This window comes from Stenella coeruleoalba (genome assembly GCF_951394435.1).
Source record: "Stenella coeruleoalba genome assembly, chromosome: 8".
Taxonomy (NCBI): domain Eukaryota; kingdom Metazoa; phylum Chordata; class Mammalia; order Artiodactyla; family Delphinidae; genus Stenella; species Stenella coeruleoalba.
Window position 1 is genome coordinate 24,854,818 of NC_137154.1, and position 19,723 is coordinate 24,874,540.

General features: G+C 45.5%; 1 protein-coding gene across 3 annotated transcripts in view; it reads right to left on the minus strand.

Annotated features, from left to right (window-relative positions):
* The window catches only part of KIAA1549L (KIAA1549 like), a gene marked incomplete at both ends in the record, with an annotated part of 282,138 nt that overhangs the window by 125,979 nt on the left and 136,436 nt on the right, over positions 1–19,723 (minus strand). For 2 of the 3 annotated variants that reach the window (XM_079929928.1, XM_079929927.1), the window contains 3 exons: positions 2,142–2,257; positions 4,261–4,869; positions 7,466–7,810. In XM_079929928.1, coding sequence (XP_079786054.1) covers positions 2,142–2,257; positions 4,261–4,869; positions 7,466–7,810 — 1,070 coding nt within the window. Of the gene's footprint in view, positions 1–2,141; positions 2,258–4,260; positions 4,870–5,296; positions 7,811–19,723 lie in introns of all 3 variants that reach the window. The other variant, XM_079929926.1, reaches the window with a different exon arrangement.

Below are 19,723 nucleotides of genomic sequence, written 5' to 3' on the forward strand. Positions count from 1 at the left end.
TCAGGTAGTAAATGAGGTGAATTCCTTTCTTTAGAAGCTGAGAGAAGAACTGTTCAGACTTCACTCCATTCTTAGCTTGTGACTGGTTCAAGACCAAGGCAGGGATGGGCCATGGAGAGTTTCTCTTACAGCTGAGTCCTAAGGGATATTGATGATCTGAGCTCATTCTGACCCAACTGGAAGATTCTGAGACTTTCGATTTTATTCTTACTTTGTTTTGTTTTCTTAGTGTTTTATATCAGCAGTTCAGGGTGTTTTTCACACCTGCTTTCCTCCCCCTTATTCTTGCATTTCCATTAGGAGTGTCATGTGTATTTGCCAAAGAAACCAAGACAATTGATTTTGCAGCAGGCTGGGTATGCCTTTGCTTCCTCCACACTGTGTGCTCCCCAGCACGTTGTTACCTAAAGGCAGTGTTCAAGGTGACTTTAGGTGACTTTCTGGATGGAACATGGACTCAGCACCAAATGCCACCAAGTCACCCAGCAAGGAAGTTACTCCCATTCCAACCCTTCCAATTACCTCAAGGAGCAGGTCTCAGTTTGAGGATAATTGACTTTTAACACCTCGCTAATCCTTGCTAACCATATTTTTAAACAAAGGAACACCAGGCCCAGCCTTAATGCCTTCTGTAAGCAACAATGTCTAGCTTGAATTTAACAGACTGTTTCCATTATTGTCATTTTTATTTTTATCTTTTAAAAGTTTTGGCCACACCGCTCAGCTTGCAATATCTCAGTTCCCTGACCAGGGATTGAACCTGGGCCATGGAAGTGAAGGTGCAAATCCTAACCACTAGACCACCAGGGAACTCCCTATTCTCCTTTTTATGATTACCTTTTATTTGTGGCAAATGATCCTGATTGCCATTTATGGTGGTAATATCAAACATCCTTTCAACAGAAACGTGTTTAAGTGGTTTTTTTTTTTAATTTTTTGGAGTATAGTCAATTTAAAATGTTGTGTTAGTTTCAGGTGTACAGCAAAGTGAATCAATTATACATATACATATATCCACTCTTTTTAAATTCTTTCCCATATAGGTCACTACAGAGTATTGAGAAGAGTTCCCTGTGCTAGACAACAGGTCCTTATTAGTTATCTATTTTATATACAGTAGTGTGTGTATGTCAATCCCAATCTTAAGTGTTTTTTAAATAAAAGCTGATTTTAAAAAAAACTAACAGGTACTAATTGTCACAGCGGTCTGTGATGATATGCAAAAAAGGCAAAAGCTGTGAGAAAATTTGCAAACAACCAAAGTTTAGTGAAAACTGTCTCAGGTAACCACATGGAAGCACTCACATTTTCAAATAAAGTTTCTGGTGCAGAAACCACAGATGCCTCTCGCGGAGAGCATTTCTTCTTTTTTTTTTTTTTCAGAATTACATAAAAGAGATTAACCATGACCAATAAACTGTGTACCCAATCTCCTTCCTAGTCCTTCATGTGGTGGTGGGGAAGGACCCCTAATCTGAATGCAGCTGGGGCACAAAGCATCAAAGGAGGAAGCGACAGCAATATTTTTTAGTGATGTAAAGGGTTGTCCATTGACTGCCAATCACACTTACTGCTTGAAAACTTGGAATCAAACCAAAAGGGTGTAAAGCAAGGCTTCCATCACTTAGATATGCCATCAAAATCAGCTAGTGGCTGTTAAATAGTTCTTGGCATTAAAGTGTTTAGAGAAAAAAAATGTTTACTACCCTATCTGCTGCTGGCAATTCAAGCAAAGGTGGGCTCAGTTGACAAGTCAGAGTAATTTTTAAATGTCCAGAAATAAATCACTAATTGTTCACAATGGTGAGGAAGATAAAGGAAAAACACAATGGATGATTTCTGCAAAATTACACTGACACAATTAAATACTTTCCCCAAACAACAGGATAATGGCACAATTTAAAACAGAACCTCCAGGCTTAAAAAAAAAAAAAAAAACTAGACATAAGGCAATTATCCTCAATTTTCCATCTCAGAATTTGACCTTCTCCAGCTACCATGCATTAGCTATTTGCCCAAATGATGAAAGATCCTACTTCTGTTGTGGCTATGGTACCCAGGTAGGAGGAAAACAATCTAAACAGACTCTGGACCCAAGAGGAAGAGATAGATGAGCCTGGTTACAAAAGCAGGGGGCTTACATGAGCCAAGACGTCATTCTGGTGAAATGCCTTCCGCAATGCCTGTGTGAGCCCTCTGGCTACATTAAACTTCAAGGCTTCACTGATCTGCACCCTCCTTTGGGTCAGAAAGAGAACTGTGGGGCGAAACAGAAGCATGCAATCAGCATAAGGCAGCAGACCTCCTAATTAATGAGCCCTCCTCTCCTCCCCAGCTACCCACCACCTCCTACAGGCTCCGAGCAAAGCTAGTGGGCACAGGTCCAACCAATGGGGCAGCAGCTCCGTTGGTCCCACTCAAGTCCTAAGGAGAGAAGGCCCCAGCCATTCGTGTGGCCCTAGTGGAGAGAGAGCTAGCATGCTGGTGGTACTTCACTTCTGACCAACGCTGCCTCTGACCCTGAAAGCCAGGCTAAGCCTTGCCTGCCCCTGACCGGTCTGCATGCAAGGAAATTCTTGGAACAGCATCCCTGAGAACCTCCTTAACTGCAGGCCCTGCATCCTAAAACAGCCTAAATCAACCCTGCATCGGGAGGTGCAGTCCTCGCCCCACAAGCAGGACAGAGACAGGAATGCAGACCTGGCATGGAGAAGAGGCATTTGTGATTGAACATGACAGGTGCTAGGTGAATGGAAGCCTAGGATGTGGTTGGAGGCCCTTGGAGGAGGATCCAGCTCTGACTTGGGCAAGCGGGTGGGGATCAGGGAAAGTTTCCGGGAGGAACTGTCGCTTCCACTGAGTCTTGGAGGATGATGGGCGTGAACCAGGCCCAGGCCGGAGGGACTGCCCCCTGCCACTCCCAGCAGAGGGAAGACCAAGTGCAAAGGCACAGGGGAGAGAAGTGAATATTTCAGCCTACAATATCAGGCTCGGTCCTGGGGCAGCGGGCAATGAAGGGTTTAAAGCAAAGGCATGTATTTTAGGAGGCTCTCTGGATTCCAGACTGGAGAACAGATTGGAGGGTGGGGGAAGTCTGCAGGCAGAGAGAGAAATCTGGCTGTGGTTTCAGAAATTTAGGTGAGCGATGGTGACGGTGTGAACCAGGGAAGCGGCAGTGAGGGTGGAGGGAAGAGGTATTTAGGAGGTAGAACTGGAAGGAACCGGTCGTTGACTGGGGGTGGCTGGGGTGAAGGGAGGTTGTGAAGAAGAGGGAGGGGAGAATGTTCCAGATTTCTGCACCTAGGTGGCTGGGATGTGGAAAACCAGATGGTATAACTGCTTGAGAAACTGAAAAAGATACTGTGCTTTCTGCTCTGCCTAGTTTCACAATTTCCCATTTTAGAATAAGACACGTCTCAAGAGATAATTTCATTTAATTCTTTGCGGGGTGAAGAGGAAGGCGGGACATGAGCATTCAACACTGGCATGTTCTTTCAAATAACGTGTCTAATGCTTTTTATAGCAGACATTGCCACACTATTAAAAGCATCCTGTGCCTTCCTGGCCCGTCTGCTGCAACTCAGAGGCGGGGGCTAAAAAAGACAGCATCTACGCGACTTTTTCAAGAAGGTCTCCTTTTTAACATCAGAAGAAATCTTGGGCGCCAACATAATGTACGGTAGCTGTACTGTTAGTATCTGCTGGTTGAGAAAATACATGACAGAAAGCCCTTCCCAAGATTCTGCATTTTACCGATCACATCATTCACGCGTGTGAGACATCACCGAGGTCTCCACACGCAAACTTTGGTGTACATTTGTTGTCTCAGACTCGCTGGCAGAACTGGTTTCCCAGGAGCCTCTGATATCAGGATGGATCCCAGGACTAGAATCCATGTCACATGATGCTCCTCTGCTCTGTCACCCGATAAAGATCAGGGCTTCTCAACCTCGGCATTACCGGTGTTTTGGGTTGGATCGTTCTTTGTCGCCTGACTGTCCCGTGCACTGTAGGACGTTTAGCAGCATCCCCGGTCTATAACTCACTAGATGCCCGTAACACCCTCCCTACCCTCCAAGTTGTAGACACCCAAAAACATCTCCAGACATGGCCAAATGTCCCCTGGTGGCTGGGCAGGGGGGCAAAATCGCCCCCTGGTTGAGAACCACTGATCTCAAAGAAATCTAATAATTCCGCTACACCTCTGAGGCCACGATGCACTTGCTGCTTTCAAGTCAAATCAGGACAGTGGACTCTTACCTGTCTTCACCAGGAGCTTACTGGACATCTGACACTCCAGGTTGGATGCCATTTTGCCAGTTGTGACCATGGCCATGGACACAGAGGGAAGAGCGACGTCTGTGTTTTCTGCTGACAAAGGCGGCATCCGGGTGGCCCTTACTGGTGCAGTGATGGACGTCAAGGCTGCCGTGATTGTCAGCGGGCGTGCGGTGGACACCTTGGGCGTGTCTGGGTTGGTGGGGTTCAGGAAGCCCGTGTACATGGCTTGTGGTTTCCTGGGGAGGTGTGTTGTGGACAACAGGCCAGAGGCAGTGCCCGTGTTCCCTTGCATGGCCATGGGAGTGCTCACGGTGTGTGCTGTTCTTGCAAACATGTAGGTCGGCGTGAACGAGAAGGCTGGATGGGCTGCCCCTGGTGTCGCCTTTGGGCCAGATGCTGCGTTGCTTGTGACGTTTTTAGCTACAGCAGTGGTCCAGCTGCTCTTGACTAATCCCGAGGCCACGGCCGAAGGGCTGCTGCCGGCGCCCTTAGCAACCAGGGCTGCAGACAGCACCAGTGGACTTGGTTTCCGAAGAAACAACATGGTTGCTGTTGTTGGTTCTGCCTTGGGCGACACCGAGGAGTCCACTGCAAAGAGAGAAAAGCGAAGTTTGTCATTGGTCCGGAATGCACACACCACTGTGGGAATGAATGGATGTAACTTATGGATTTGCTGGGGTGAAAAGTCTCTGAGCACTGGAATTTAGGCAAAACAGCTTTAGGTTCGTTAAGTCGATTAACCATAATGAGAATGCCACTTAGAGCAAAGCTATGGTTGGAAATAAGGACACTTAAATTCTGAATACTTTCCAAAAAATCAAGTCGGCAGAAGATCAGGGGCCTGACTATCTGGACTGCTAACTCATTCACCATCCTGGAATCAGGTATATCTGCTCCTTCTGAGCAAAGCTGTGTATCTCTGTTGAGCTTGAAGATGCTTTGGCCCCAGAAGCAGTCACACCTATTTTGGGGGAGGGGGTACCAGGAAACAAACTACCTGCATTAGTGGCTGCACCTGTCCACTTCTCGGGGCGCTGAGAAGCCGGCAGTGCTTTGGATGGGGTCCTGAATAAGGCACTGGTTGACAGAGGAGGAGATTCAGCAGTAGAGTGATATCTCGGGATACTCTGGAACGGTGGGGAAGCATTTATCACTGGAGGTGGATAGATGTTGCCGGAAATTTGGAAACTTGTATCCGTTCCATCTGAAAGCATTTCCCATAAGCTAGCTGTGGAAGTTAGACTTGGAGAGGTCAGCACAGGAGAGTGTGTTGGATGGGCAGGCAGCCGTAGATGGGGATGAGACACAGAAGGTTGACTTATGGATGGGTCATCTTCAACCTCAGCTGTTTGAAAGTCTCTGGAATAGTTGTTAGTGTTTATAGACAAGAAGTCTGTATGGTTTCCAACCATGGTAACGTCTGACTGTTGGACGAGCTGGTTACTGCTTGTACCAGAGACTGGATCCTGAACGCTAAAGCCTTCTGCAGTCGCTAAATGCCCAACATTATCTTTGAAATCCCGAGATTTTATTGTACTGGCAGCAGAATTTAAACCACCGGGAGGAGCAGTTGAAGCTGAGTGAGTTTCCCAACTTGTGGAGTTAATTGTGTGCCCGTTCACATCATAATTTGTTTGCTGCAGCAAGCCAGATATCATTGGTTCTGTTGAACGGGATCCAGTTTCTGCTGCAAGAGAATGCCAGAAAACATCTGTGATTGCTGGCTTCTTCATGTCTCCCATTGTTGAGAAATCATAGACCTCACTGGAGGAGGGAAATGCTGTCACCTGTTTGGAAGCTGAAACTGGCAACTCAGAATGGTCCGTCACAACTGTGTAAGTATCTGGCTTGGTGTTGGAAGAGCTATGAGATGGGGAAACAGTCTGGGTGGCTCGTGCGAAGGGGATGGAAGATGGAGATAATTCTGAAGGAAGGAGGTTTGTTCTTGGTGGTGTAATGTCTGAAGAAACCCGATCAGTGCTAAAATCAGAGGTGACTCCACTTACAGTGTGAAGACTTGGCCTCTCTTTACTTGAAACGGTCTGGAGAGCAACTGTCAAATTTGCCTTTTTGTTTTTCTTTAAAACAGCTGTTCCGCTACCTTCTTTCTGCAGGGGAAATGTCCAAGTCGTGGAAGGAAGATTAGGAAATGTGCTTGAGAGGAGCAGGTCTGCAGCTGCAGCAGGAGAGGGTCCATAATTGCCTGCTTCTTGAGGAGTTGGCACTGGGGGCATGGCGGATGGAAAGGCATGATTCCCTGCCAGCTGGAGGAAAGAAGGCATGGAGGGGAAGTCCGCCACTGCGCCATTTGATGGGGATGTGAGAACCTCCCCAGAAAGGATTTCTTGCCCTCGGCTGGCTGGGGTGAGAGGCAGAGAAGGCACCAAAGGGGAGGATGTGTGTTCTGCTGAAAGGGCGGGCCCTCTGGAATTCTCTGGAGCTGCTGACAAGTGCAGGGGGTGAGCGGAGTCCTTTGCAGTAGCAGGGGCTGCCTTTCGGCTGATCAGTCCCACTGCCACCGATTCTGCAGCCTGGACAGCTGAAGACACAGCCTCATGGGTCGCGGTGCTCTTAAAGGCTGGCAGAGACACCCCATTACGTGCTCTTTCAGCCACCTCAGCTTCAATTGGCTGGGTGGATGCAGGACTTGGCGCCCCTTCCAACACCGATGATGAGGGTGTTCCACCTGGAAGCTGAAGAAGACTTCCGGGAGCTAGGGGAGGGAGAGACGGATGGGCCAGGTCGGCCACAGAGCTCGGAAACTCAGGTGTGTGAGAGACTGCTGAGTCAGGACCCTCTGCTGGGCTTGAGGATCCAGGAAAACCTAGACGAGGGACGCCTATTAAATCCTGCGCATTTCTGGATGGAGTGTGGTTCATTTCCTCAGCAAATGGGTTTAGGGGATTAGCTATGCTCTGCCTTGAGGATGAGTCAGTTGGAGCTGTTTGGGGGAATAAAAGCACTTTGATGGGTTGCTCTGCTGGCTTAGAAAAGATGATGGAATGAGGTGAGGCAGGAGCCAATGAAGAAGGTGAAGATGAGGGGAGAGCGTCTGCCCTCGGGGAATGTAGTTCTGCCATGGAAGGAGTCCCTACCCACGGTGGCCGGGAGGGGAGGCCAGCACGGGAGGACGCCACTGGTGGGAGAGGGGACAGTGTGGGAAGCATGCTGGTGTGAGGCAAACCTGACACGGCGGCTGCTTCTTTTCCCCCTGGAGGTCTTGGTTGGACCAGGGCCTCCGTAGAATCCTTGGAAGGCTCGAGGGAGGTGCTATGTCCACTGCCTTGGTAAGGGGAAGGAGAGAAGTCCCTGTGGGCCCGAGCTTGGCGCTGTGTCTTGGGTGGAGGCGTCTGGGCAGACTGCGGCCAGCTCGTGTTGTCAGGGGACCGTCCCGGCACAGGCTTCATTCTGTCCACCGCTGAGGAAGACTGAACTTCGGACAAAGGCCATGTTGGTGAAATCGGTAACAATTTCCCATGAGGAAATGACACCGGGGTTGGGGTGACAGTGATCTGTAGATTGTCCCTTCCTGTGAAACAAAGGATCAAGCAGTCAGGCATCGGCTCACCATAGGTCCTGGAGAGAAGGGTAGGCCAGACAGGCACCGCTCGGACCTCACAGAGCTTCCACCGCATCACAGAAGACTCATTAAACACATTCAAATGATAACTTAGGTAATTACAAATACATAGATGCTGCAGCTAACCTACAGGGCAGGGTTGGTGAGAACTGGTCTCTGATGAAGTGACGTTTAAGCAAAGATGTGGAAGATACTTGTGTATTTTAAATCTCTTTTCTGTTCCACCTACAAGGGTTGGACTGTGAAACTCACAACCTGGAAAATCAAAGATGAACATGGCTCCCTGCCATGGCCACGGACACCAAAATAAATCCCATCCAATAATCCAAAATGCAAAGGGAAAGGACTGTCTATCTGAATGCAAATCTTTTTTATTTCAGACCCTAGGGCATCTCAAGCACAATAACTGAGGTTGCCTGTGTTTGGGAACATGGCACCAAGGAGACATATTTATTTTGTTGGATGTAAAAGGATTCCTGATGCTATCGTTCACACCATGTCAAACAGCAAAGGGGATTTCTTTCAAATTAGGCTATTTCTGTGAGAAACACTATTCACATCCCATCTAGGACCAGAGACACCTCTCATGAGGCCTGGTGTCATTCCCAGCACCTGCAGAGAAACCAGAACTGTCAGCACTAATGAGCAAAACTGCAGGCAGAAAGGCGAGGAGACGGGGCCAAATGGTGGCTCCGCAGGAAAGGAGGCAAGGAAATAACTGATCAGAAAGCCGGGAATTCCATGCTTGGGAAGAGAAACGACATCCTGCTTGAGGATCCTCTGATCCCCCTTTCCACAGTGGTCCCGATGGTGTTGATGACCCCCCAGAGGTGGCTAAGTGCCCTTAAATGGTATTTTAAATTAAAAATAACAAAGAAAAGGTACTCCTAGAGTTCTCTATGTCATTGGCCAAAAAAACATTAGAACCACCTGATAGAAGCAGACATACCAAGAGCGGAAGTCAGAAGACCTGGGTCCGCACGCACCCTCTAGCCACCCGCGGCTGTGTGTGCACCTGCGGATTGCTGTGGCAGGAGTGAGGGCAACAAGCACACTCTAACTGCCCCACTGGCTGGCTGGGAGGAACAGAGGAAATCAAGGAGGTGGAAGGAAGGGCTCCCCAAGCAGAAAAGCACCAAACAAATGCTTAAAAAAAAAAAATCACTAAACAAGTGAGCGGTCATTACAGGCTCTAAGTCCCTGTGTTTTCTGTTTATTTGTTTCACAAAAGAGGACGCTATGGTCCAGAGTGGAGACATCATTGCCAGAAGCCACATAACCCATCAGGGACAGAAGCAGGTCCAGATGCGAGGTTTCCTCACTCCCATTGCAGCGTCTTCTTCCCAACTGCTTCTCCCAAACCAGTTCTAGCCTTCACTCCACCCCCGTTGTATCCGCCGCCAGAAAACCCAACAGCTAAAGCTGAAGCTTTCATGTATTTGAGCCCTTAGAATATGAAATACACTCTGAGTCACAAAAGCCTAACCGTGATGATGTTCTGAAATATTGTTTTCGGTTTCATTTTTTAAGATGGAAAAAGCAAGGACAAACGATGTCTTTTACTCTGAATTAATACAGAAAAAATTAACTTTCCTTTCTGATTCTTTGTTTTCTTGTTTTAAAAATTTCCCATTCTCGGGATTTACAGACACCCAAGGAATTAGCCGTAAGTCATTTTTAGAACACATCAGGATATAAGCCAATACTACGGCAGTCGACGGCCTTGTTCATTTAATTTTGCAAGTGAGAACCAACCCCTTCTCCTGGGCAAGCCATCTTCATAAGCCAGGCTCAGCCTCTTTGTCTCCTTGTCGCCAGATCAGAATCATTACAGCCCTCACCTGCAGGACCCAAAGCTTCCTCCTGCCTCTGTCAGCAAAAATGCACCTTTCACAGGAAAAGTGCCAAATGTATATACAGCTATAGGACAAAAAAGTCTACACAGCCTTTCATTAAAATATCTGCACTCCCTGGGAGCTGCCTCATGGTTTGCAATGAAAATTGTGTTTCTGTTACCAAACTCAGCCTAAGCAAGTATCCATGCTCCCTTGATTGCAATTTTATATGGAAGGCTGATACTACTGTCATGCCTCAGTCCTTCTTGTTCACGATGCTTATCTCCTAGATAGACTCAGCTTCACACTTGTCATGCAGTCTTGTCTGGTTATGTATATAGGCGGTACTTACACGAGTGAATATAACATCCATCTAATGTAGTTTGTGCATTTTGGCATTTTCCGTGAACACTTTAGAATCCATTTTTATTACTGGCATGTCAGATGGAATCTATGTAGAATTTCTTCTTTTGGACTCTCATGGAAATAGAGTCAACCATGGGTTCAACTCATGGATTCAAGAGTCATACCAAATTAAACTGTTTTCAAGTAAGTACCCTTCTAAGTCAAAAAGGATGTGACAGGCAAAGCAGTTTTTGCTTTCAGAAATAGTTTTTACAAACTCTTTCATAAAAATCTTACAAACAGGAAGGGGAAGTGGGTGTTGGATGATTAATACAAGGGGGATTGTAATTGACTGAATGGGCACAGCCAAAGGAGGCTGAAGTAAAGAAATAGTCTCTAGTGGACTTGCCTCTGCTAAACCTTGTTGTTTCTAGACTAGAATCCAGTGTTTCCCAAGCTACCCCTTACAAAACACAGTGTCCCAAGATGCCTCATGAGGAAAAGTTTCAACAAGCTAACAATTTTGAGAAGTGTTGTACACTACACTCACACCTAACAGTCACTAATGTTATTCACCATATATTTCTGGTTCTCCACCTTCAGAGCATATAATAGGACTGCACTTTCTGGATACCTCTATGGTTGGGTGGGGCCATGTGACTAGTTCTGGTCAATGAGTTGTGAGCAGAAGTGACAAGTGTCACTTCTGGTCTAGAACATTCATAATCAATGCTGGAGCAAGACTCTCCAGAACTTGCTTCCTCTGAAGCCATAAAAAAACAAAAACCCTAGCAATATTATATCTCAGTAAGCTGTTATGAAGAAGGATGAGGAGGAACCTAGTAATCTTCAAAATGTTTGTAGGTCGGTCCACCAGCCTGAGTCCCTTAGGGACTGAAATAAGCAAAAGCCCTCTGCTGTAAAAGTGTGTCCAGGTAGCATGAGGAAAAAATAAGCTTTTGCTCTTTTAAATCACTGCAATTTGGGGGTTGTTTGCTACTGAAGCATAACCTAACTTACCCTAACCTATTCAGAAATTGGTATCAGAGTGGATTTGGAACTTAAATGGGCATACTCCCATGTATATCAACATTTAAATAAAGGCTGAGAAGTCCCATAATCAAGAAAACGTAGTGCCTGGGATGCAGTAAAAACTCCATGAATTGATGTTGGATGGTTTAATTAAACTTTGGCCAAAATTGATCAAGTATATTTAACTTCTGAAATATGTTTAGGATATTTCTCAAACATATTTGACCTCAGAACTTGGTGACAAAATAACCCCACCGATATACATAAAGCTAAGGAAGAAAGCATGTTCACTGAATTAGCAAATGATAGCAAATTCAAAAGAATAATTGATATGAAGAATTCCAGAGAAACACGCTTCAAAGACATGTCAACTGACTGAAATTATTGTTGAAGGAAGACATAAATTAGGATTAAGTATAAAGGCTTACCCTTAATCCACATATTACCCAGACAAGAACAGAATGGGGGAGCTTCCCTTTAAGGATAGCTTACGTTAACTATAGGTAGGTTTGACTGGAGCTCATTATAAGCTACAATAGGAATGTAGGCTAGCAAGGAAAGTATAAATTCTTAGGCTGCATTAAATTTTTTTCACTCCTAAAATAAAAAACTATTGCATACTTAGGAAATAATATTTATAACATCTGTATGTAAGAATAAATACATAAAGAATAAATAACAAAAAACATACATGGTCTCTGGCTTCATGGACCTCACAGTCTTATGGGAGATGTGGACTTAAATCAGACATTCTCACAAATGTGAAAATGATACATGTTACAGATGAAAGATGCATCGTCCTTAAGAGCATACAATAAGAGGATGTGACCTGACCAGGGAGGTCAGAAAGCACATCACTGAGAAAGTTACTATCAAGTTGAGAGCCAAAGAATAAGGAGAAATTAATCAAGCCAAGAGGGTAGGGGAAAACATTCCATGCAGAGAGGAGAGCATATGCAAAGGCCCTGTGGCAGGAAGAAGCATAAGTAGTACAAAGAACTAAAAAAGTAACCATAGCAAGATCAAGTAGAACATGAGTGGCCATGACATAAGGCTGAAGAGGTAGTTGATGACTGGACCATTGGAGTGTCACAGATTTTAGTTCAAAGAGGAGTGGGAGGGAATGGAGTTGAGGGTGGGTGATGTACAGGAGCAAATCTGTGTTTCAGAACAATCATTCTGGCTACAGAGTGAAGAACAGACTGTAATGGGCAAGAGTGGACAACAGAAGACTAGTAAGGAAACACCTGCTGTGGTCCAGGTATGTGATGACAGGAAGTTGTAAAGAGGAGCTGAGCCGTGGGTGGGAGATTGAAATGGATAATCCTTCTCGGTCCCTTTCAGTTCTCAGAGTTCAAGATAATATATTCCTTTAAATATGTGTGTGTTTATAATGTTCATTGCGACTCTATTTACAATAGCCAGGACATGGAAGCCACCTAAGTGTCCACTGACAGATGAATGGATAAAGAAGATGTGGCACATATATACAATGGAATATTACTCAGCCCTAAAAAGAAACGAAAATGAGCTATTTTCAGTGAGGTGGACGGACCTAGAGTCTGTCATACGGAGTGAAGTAAGTCGGAAAGAGAAAAACAAATACCATATGCTAACACATATACATGGAATCTAAAAAAAAAAAAAAAAAAAAGGTTCTGAAGAACCTAGGACAGGAATAAAGACCCAGACGTAGAGAATGGACTTGAGGACATGGGGAGGGAAGGGTAAGCAGGGACGAAGTGAGAGACTGGCACGGACATACATACACTACCAAATGTAAAATAGATAGCTAGTGGGCAGCAGCCACATAGCACAGGGAGATCAGCTTGGTGCTTTGCATCCACCTAAAGGGGTGGGATAGGGAGGGTGGGAGGGAGACACAAGAGGGAGGAGGTATGGGGATATATGTATACATGTAACTGATTCACTTTGTTATACAGCAGCAACTAACACAACATTGTAAAGCAATTATACTCCAATAAAGATGTTAAAAAAAAAAAGATTCACTAATGGGAGCCAAAAAGGAAAACGTGGGCAACATGTGATCCCTCACACTTTTGTGGAAAATATGGAAATATAGTACGGTCATGCCCTGCATGTCTATGAAGTATTGGTGTTTGATAAAAACTTGAATTAAAAATCAAAAAAAAATGTGTGTGTTTGTGTATGTGGTGGGTTTTTCTTTTTTTCTAATGACTGCAAATTCTCCAATATGCCTCTCGTTGAGAGGTGGGCGTCTAGGTCCCCATCCCTTGGGTGGACTTGAGACTGTTAAACCAATTAGTGTGGCAGAAATAATGCCATGTGACTTCTGAGGCTACCATCATAAAAAGCAGTTTTTGCTTGGTTTTTGGAATGCTCCTCCATACCCCTCCCTCATTGTTCCTCCTGGAACCCAGACACTGCTCTGTGAGCAGCCCAAGCCATGTGGAGAGATCACGTGCAAGTACTCCAGTCAATAGTCCCAGATGAGCCAAGCTTCCCAGTCATCCCAGCCCAGGCACAAACAGGTGAATGAAAAAGCCTCCAGATAATTCTAGCCCCCAACCATCTGAATCACTGTGGTTGTCTGAGTCTTCCCTATGGAGCCCCCAGACATCAAGAAGCAGAGACAAGCCATCCCCTCTGTGCTCTGTCTAAATTCCTGAAACCATGAGCACAACAAAATGGTTGTTGTTTTACAACACTTAGCTAGGGGTGGTATGTTGTGCAGAAATAATAACTGAAACAGTACAGGGTTGTGTCCCTCACTTCTGGGAGTGAGTCTCTATACCCTTGATTAGATTCTCAAAAGGATTCAGAAGCCAAAAAGACAGTTAAGAAGCCTTCATTTCAATGAAAAATACTTCTGCTTTACACATAAGATTTTAGAACTTTGTCTCTGCTAATAAAAATATTTCTGTACTGGACTTCCCTGGTGGCACAGTGGTTAAGAATCCACTTGCCAATGCGGGAGACACAGGTTCGAGCCCTGGTCCCGGAAGTTCCCACATGCCGCGGAGCAACTAAGCCCATGTGCCACAACTACTGAGCTTGCGCACCACAACTACTGAAGCCCGCGCACCTAGAGCCCGTGCTCCCCAATGAGAGAAGTCACCGCAATGGGAAGCCCGCGCACCGCAACGAAGAGTAGCCCCCGCTTGCCACAACTAGAGAAAGCCCGCGCGCAGCAACGAAGACCCAATGCAGCCAAAAATAAATAAATAATAAAAATTTTAAGTATTTTTGTATTAATTAAAGATGCATCACAGAAAGAAGAAGGGAAGAAAAATTTTGAGGAGAAATGAAAAGTAGGTGGTATAGATTAAGAAGGGAAAGTAAATTACAAGAAGTAGGACAAAACCAAATTACAGAGGGCTTAAAACACACTCGAAGGAAGTGAAGTAGAAGCTTGGTAGAGGTGGTATGTTGGACAGACTAAGGCAGCCCCATGATCCCTGTCTCTTGGTGGTCATGCCTTTGTGTGACCGCCCTCCTGGAGTAAGAGCAGAACCTGTGACATGTTTCTAACCAAGAGACTACGGCAAAGGTGACAGACTGTCACCCTCATGATCTTATCTTATATAAGGCTCTACCTTGCTAGCAGACTCGCTCTTCTTGATGGCTTGATGAATTAAGAGGCCATATTGAGAAAGCCCGTGTGGCAAAGAGCTGTCGGTGGCCTCTAGAACTGCACGTGGTCTCTAAGGACTACAAGTGGTGGCTCAGAGCTGAGGGTGGCCTCCCGCTGACAGTCAGCAAAAAGCCAGGGCCTTCAATCTGGCGGCCACAAGGGAATGAATTCTGCCAACAACCTGGGTGAACTTGGAAGTGGATTCTTCCCCAGCCAAGCCTCTGGATGAGAACACAGCCCAGCTGACACCATGACGGCAGCTTTATTAGACCCTATACGAAGGACCCAGACAAGCTATCCTCAACCTCTTGACCCATGGAAACTGTGAGATCATAAATGTGTGCTGTTTTAAGCTGTACAGTTTGTGGCAGTTGACTACACAACAGTTGAAAGCTGATATAAGTAGGCAGTAACACGCTGTGGAAGGGTATATGGTGCCGAGGGAATGAAGGAGGCAGAGACGGAGCACGAGGTACCGTGGCTGAAGTGCAGCATGAAGGATGGCGAGAAGGTGTACTCAAGTCAGCAGAAAAGGAGCACAAATTAATATGTTTGTTTGGACTATCACAGAGAACAGCTGTGAAGTAAAAGTTCTAACACAGTACCTGGGACTCGGAGGAAGTTATTTGAAGAGAACACAGGGCTGTGCAAGAGCAGAAACAAAACCACAGCAGCAAAAAGCGCCAGACACGTTGGAATGTTGCCATGAAACAGGGTGTATGTACTCTTCTGTTTAAATCCCATTTTTCAGGGGGAAAAAAAGCCACACCATTCTAATCAAATTACTGAATTCTTATTTTTCTCAATGAACTCCCGCTGACTCTCCAATCTCCACTCCCCCATAACTTTCTTCTATTTAGAATAAATGGATTATTCTTTGCTGAAAATATGGTAACAGTCTTCAAAACATGTACAGAAAGCAAAGATAAGTCCCACACATTACAGAGGGAGATGAAAGACAGTGGTGTTTTTCCGCACAAGCCCCAGGCTGTCTACCCTTTCTGAACATTTACAAACATCATCTATTCCACGGAGAAGCCAACAATTACCTTCTGTTTGGACAGTGTTTCCCACAAAGGGACTGGTAATCTAAAGAACTGTAAAGGGAAGTCGTTTAGATGGTAGAGATTTAAGGAGGCTCTGGATGAAGAAAGACAAGGAGCAAAGATCAACTTATGTTGCAAATGAGTGAAAGCAAAGCAAGATGAAGACGCTCAAAATAATGAAAAGAAAAGTTAACTTGAGTCAGCTCTTCCCTTCTTCAGGCAACAAGGATGGGTGGTCACACAAATGCTGCTCAGCAGACAACCGACACACACGCATTTTAAACCAAGCTTATCTGAGTCAGGTTTAAATAAAACCATAACTCTCAGAGCTTCAGGAAAGTGATAAGTCACTCCTGTCCAAACATCAGACTTAATAATAAAGTGCACAAGCTTGCACGCACAGGTTAAGCATCAAGTGCTTCTGCTGCTCAGCAAGTTTGCAGAGTCCCAGGGCAGCTAAACTTAGCCTTCAACGAAAAGAGTCCAGAAACAGATCATTAACATAATGAAACATCAAAAGTTAAGAAAGTGCTTGGCCAGGTTTGGAGGCAGAGTCTGTCACTGACTAATGTCAAAATGGTGAGAACTACCTCCCTAGTCTCCCCAGACCTCAGAGATCCACGTGGGAACACGGAGATGCGTAATGATGGATTGTTCAGGCCTCTGTCTTCCTGAGGCCCCTGGCGCTGCTCCTCGTTTATCATCCTCAGTACCTGTACATAAGACACAGAGCTGGGCTGCGATGCTGCTGCCTGCACCGGGCACACTTTAACCTCACAGAAGCCCCCAGGTACAGCAGACTCCTCTGCTGATGCAGCTTCTCACCTGAGCCTCTTTCCTCAGTCCCCAGGGCTGTGTCAGTCCCCTGGCCATGGCTGTTTTCAGAGACCCTCTTTTCCAAAGCCCTCAGAGTCTGCAACTTAAGGAGCGTTCTCATTCAGGTTCACAGGGCCTCTATGCTGCCCTCCCTGGGGTGCTTGCTGGTTTCCTCAAAACCATTCTTGTAACCCCGCCACAGTCCTTTCCCAATCAGCGCTGTTCCTTTCTTTGACTGCTGGCGACATGGAGGGGAAGACAGCCTTCCACAGCCGGCCTAATGCGTGATGAGGCATGGCTGCGTTTTCAACCAAGGTCGAGAAACCATCCACTTTGTCCCGCTCCCCGCTCACCAGCAGGTTTGCTCCCTGCAGCACTTAAAGGAAAGCAAACCTGATCCCCAACAACCCTTAAATGTAGGAAACTAAGGCAACCAATTAATAAATATCCCAAACTCTTCTTCCTTGTATGTCAGAGAAAAATAGCTGAGGCTTTCTACCAGGTCCCATAGTCAGACTGCCTGGATTCAAATCCCACTCACTCCTCTATTTGCTGTGTGATCTTGGACGAGTTACTTAACCTCTCTGTGCCTCAGTTTCCTCAGGAGACAATTACAGTCCCTACTTCATGGTACCCACAGTACCACGAACTTGTTTTAAGGATTAAAATGAGGTGATACATGTCAAGTCCTTAGAACACTGCCTGGTACTAGTGCTCCTATACTGCTAGCTAGTATTGTTATTGTTATTTTATTACCTGTTGAGCCCAGAGTAGACATGGAAGTACTCAGAAGCCTCCTCAGAGGATCTGGATACCAGTCAGAACTTAGAAATGCCTGCAGATCATGCACTGCCACAATCCCACACATCTGTGGAACCCGTTCCAGTTTGCACAGTATTGTCATACCCTCAACCCACCTTGTTCCTTACAGTTCCTGTGAGGTAGAAGATAAAGGTTATTATCCCCATTTTACAGGTGAAGAAACCAGGGTTCAGGGAGGTCAAGTGCTGGCTTGGCCAAGGTCACTCTGAGAGTTACCCTATAGCCAAGTATGACTCAACCCCTTTGACCTCAGATCCAAGGCTCTCTGTTCCACATGAGGAGTAGGTCTTGCTCCATCTCCAGGTCTGGGGTGGGCTCCATCCTCCAGCCCACATGGTAGCTGCCCTCCTCTCCTGAGTTTGATGATGAGTCTCTCTCCTTGGTGCTGCTTTGGCAAACATTACTGGAACACAGCTCTAAATCACCAAGACCTGTCAGGCTTCGATTCCCAGAAGGTCAGAAGAGATGGATTAAGCATCACTGCTATGCTGAAGCATCCACCCCACACCCCAGACCCCCCAGTCCTGAAGTTTGGCGCCTGGGATGTTTTTGCCTAAGATGATTTCTCCTGGGGCTTTTTAAAATGAAATGCACCAGTTAATAGAATCAAATTGCCATTCCTTGAAGTGATGCCAGCAAACAGGTTCTGTTTACTGCTTCGACAGAAGCATTTTAACTTTCAAAGCTCCTTCACAGCTGTTTTCTTTTTAACATATTACAATTTTTAAACTTTATTTATTTATTTTATATTTATTTTTGGCCGTGTTGGGTCTTCGTTTCTGTGCGAGGGCTTTCTCCAGTTGCGGCGAGCGGGAGCCACTCTTCATCGCGGTGTGCGGGCCTCTCACTGTCGCGGCTTCTCTTGTTGCAGAGTACGTGCTCCAGACGCGCAGGCTCAGTAGTTGTGGCTCACAGGCCTAGCCGCTCCGTGGCATGTGGGATCTTTCCAGACCGGGGCATGAACCCGTGTCCCCTGCACTGGCAGGCGGATTCCTAACCCCTGCACCACCAGGGAAGCCCCTGTTTTCTTCTTTAAAAAAAGTTTATTGCTTTCAAATCCTTTGTGAAACAGGTTTAAAAATAAAATTGATCTTCCCCCTTTATAACAGTAATAAATTTCATTTTCAGTTTTTTAAAACCTTGGCATATGTGATCATTACAGAAAATTCAGAAAAGATGGAAAAGTAGAAAGAAAAGAAAAATAACCCCGTGCTGCCCTCGGCCCCCTCCATGTGCATGTCCAGCTACACCAAGAAAACTAGGATTCATACTGTGGTGACTTGTACTTCCGGACTTCATTCTTGGGAAAGTTTGGGTTAGCTTGATTTTCAGACTGGTGATCACGCTGCACATACAAATTTGCACCTACTTCTTGTCTTTTAACATTATATTAAGGCATTTTTCCATATTGGATAAGACTGTATATTATTTCCACTAAGATGTGGTATCATAATTTGTTTAACCATCCCCTAACTGTTAGGATACAGGTTGCTTATAAATTTTCAGTATTATAAATAATGGCCTCATCTCCTTCCAATTCTGTCATCAAAATCCGTATGTGGCAGATGGGACAGATACAATGACCTCCTCTTATGGACTAGGACACCATACACTCCGAAGATCATCTGCATCAAGAGAAATAAACCAATAGGACTTGGAGTTTCTCTCCTCCTCCTATGCCCTGGCATCCTTCTGATCTTTCGGACAGGGTCATTTATAAATTTAAAACTTCATGATGGCCTAACTCAATGACAGAAGACAATTAACCACCAGTAACTGACCTTCACAACTAGGGCAATCCTATTGGCAAACCTTTCCAAATTGCGTATTAATTTTTACTATTTTATTCTGATGGCCTTAAGGGGAGTCGAGACCATTTAAATCCATTAAGCAAGATACTGGAGATCTAAGAAATTCTGGACCTAGAGAAAAGCAGTAACAGGAGCTTAGAGAGTTGAGCAAAAAGACAACATATTACTAGTCTTCCCCCACGTTGAAAGGTTTAAATGTAAACCAGTCCTAAGTGATAGTCCCATAATTAAGATGGCACTGTTCCCACAACTCTTTATTTTTAGCTCTATTAGAGTACTTCCCTTCTGCTTAGTATTACAGCCAGTTATCTCCCTTATTTGCTCAATCACTTAACATTTATTCCACAAATACATATTGAATGCTTTATCTGATTGTCGCTGTTTTACAAAGATTGATAAACTGTAGGGCTTCCCTCGTGGCGCAGTGGATAAGAATCTGCCTGCCAATGCAGGGGACACAGGTTCGATCCCTGGTCTGGGCAGATCTCACATGCCACGGAGCAACTAAGCCCGTGCACCACAACTACTGATTCTGCGCT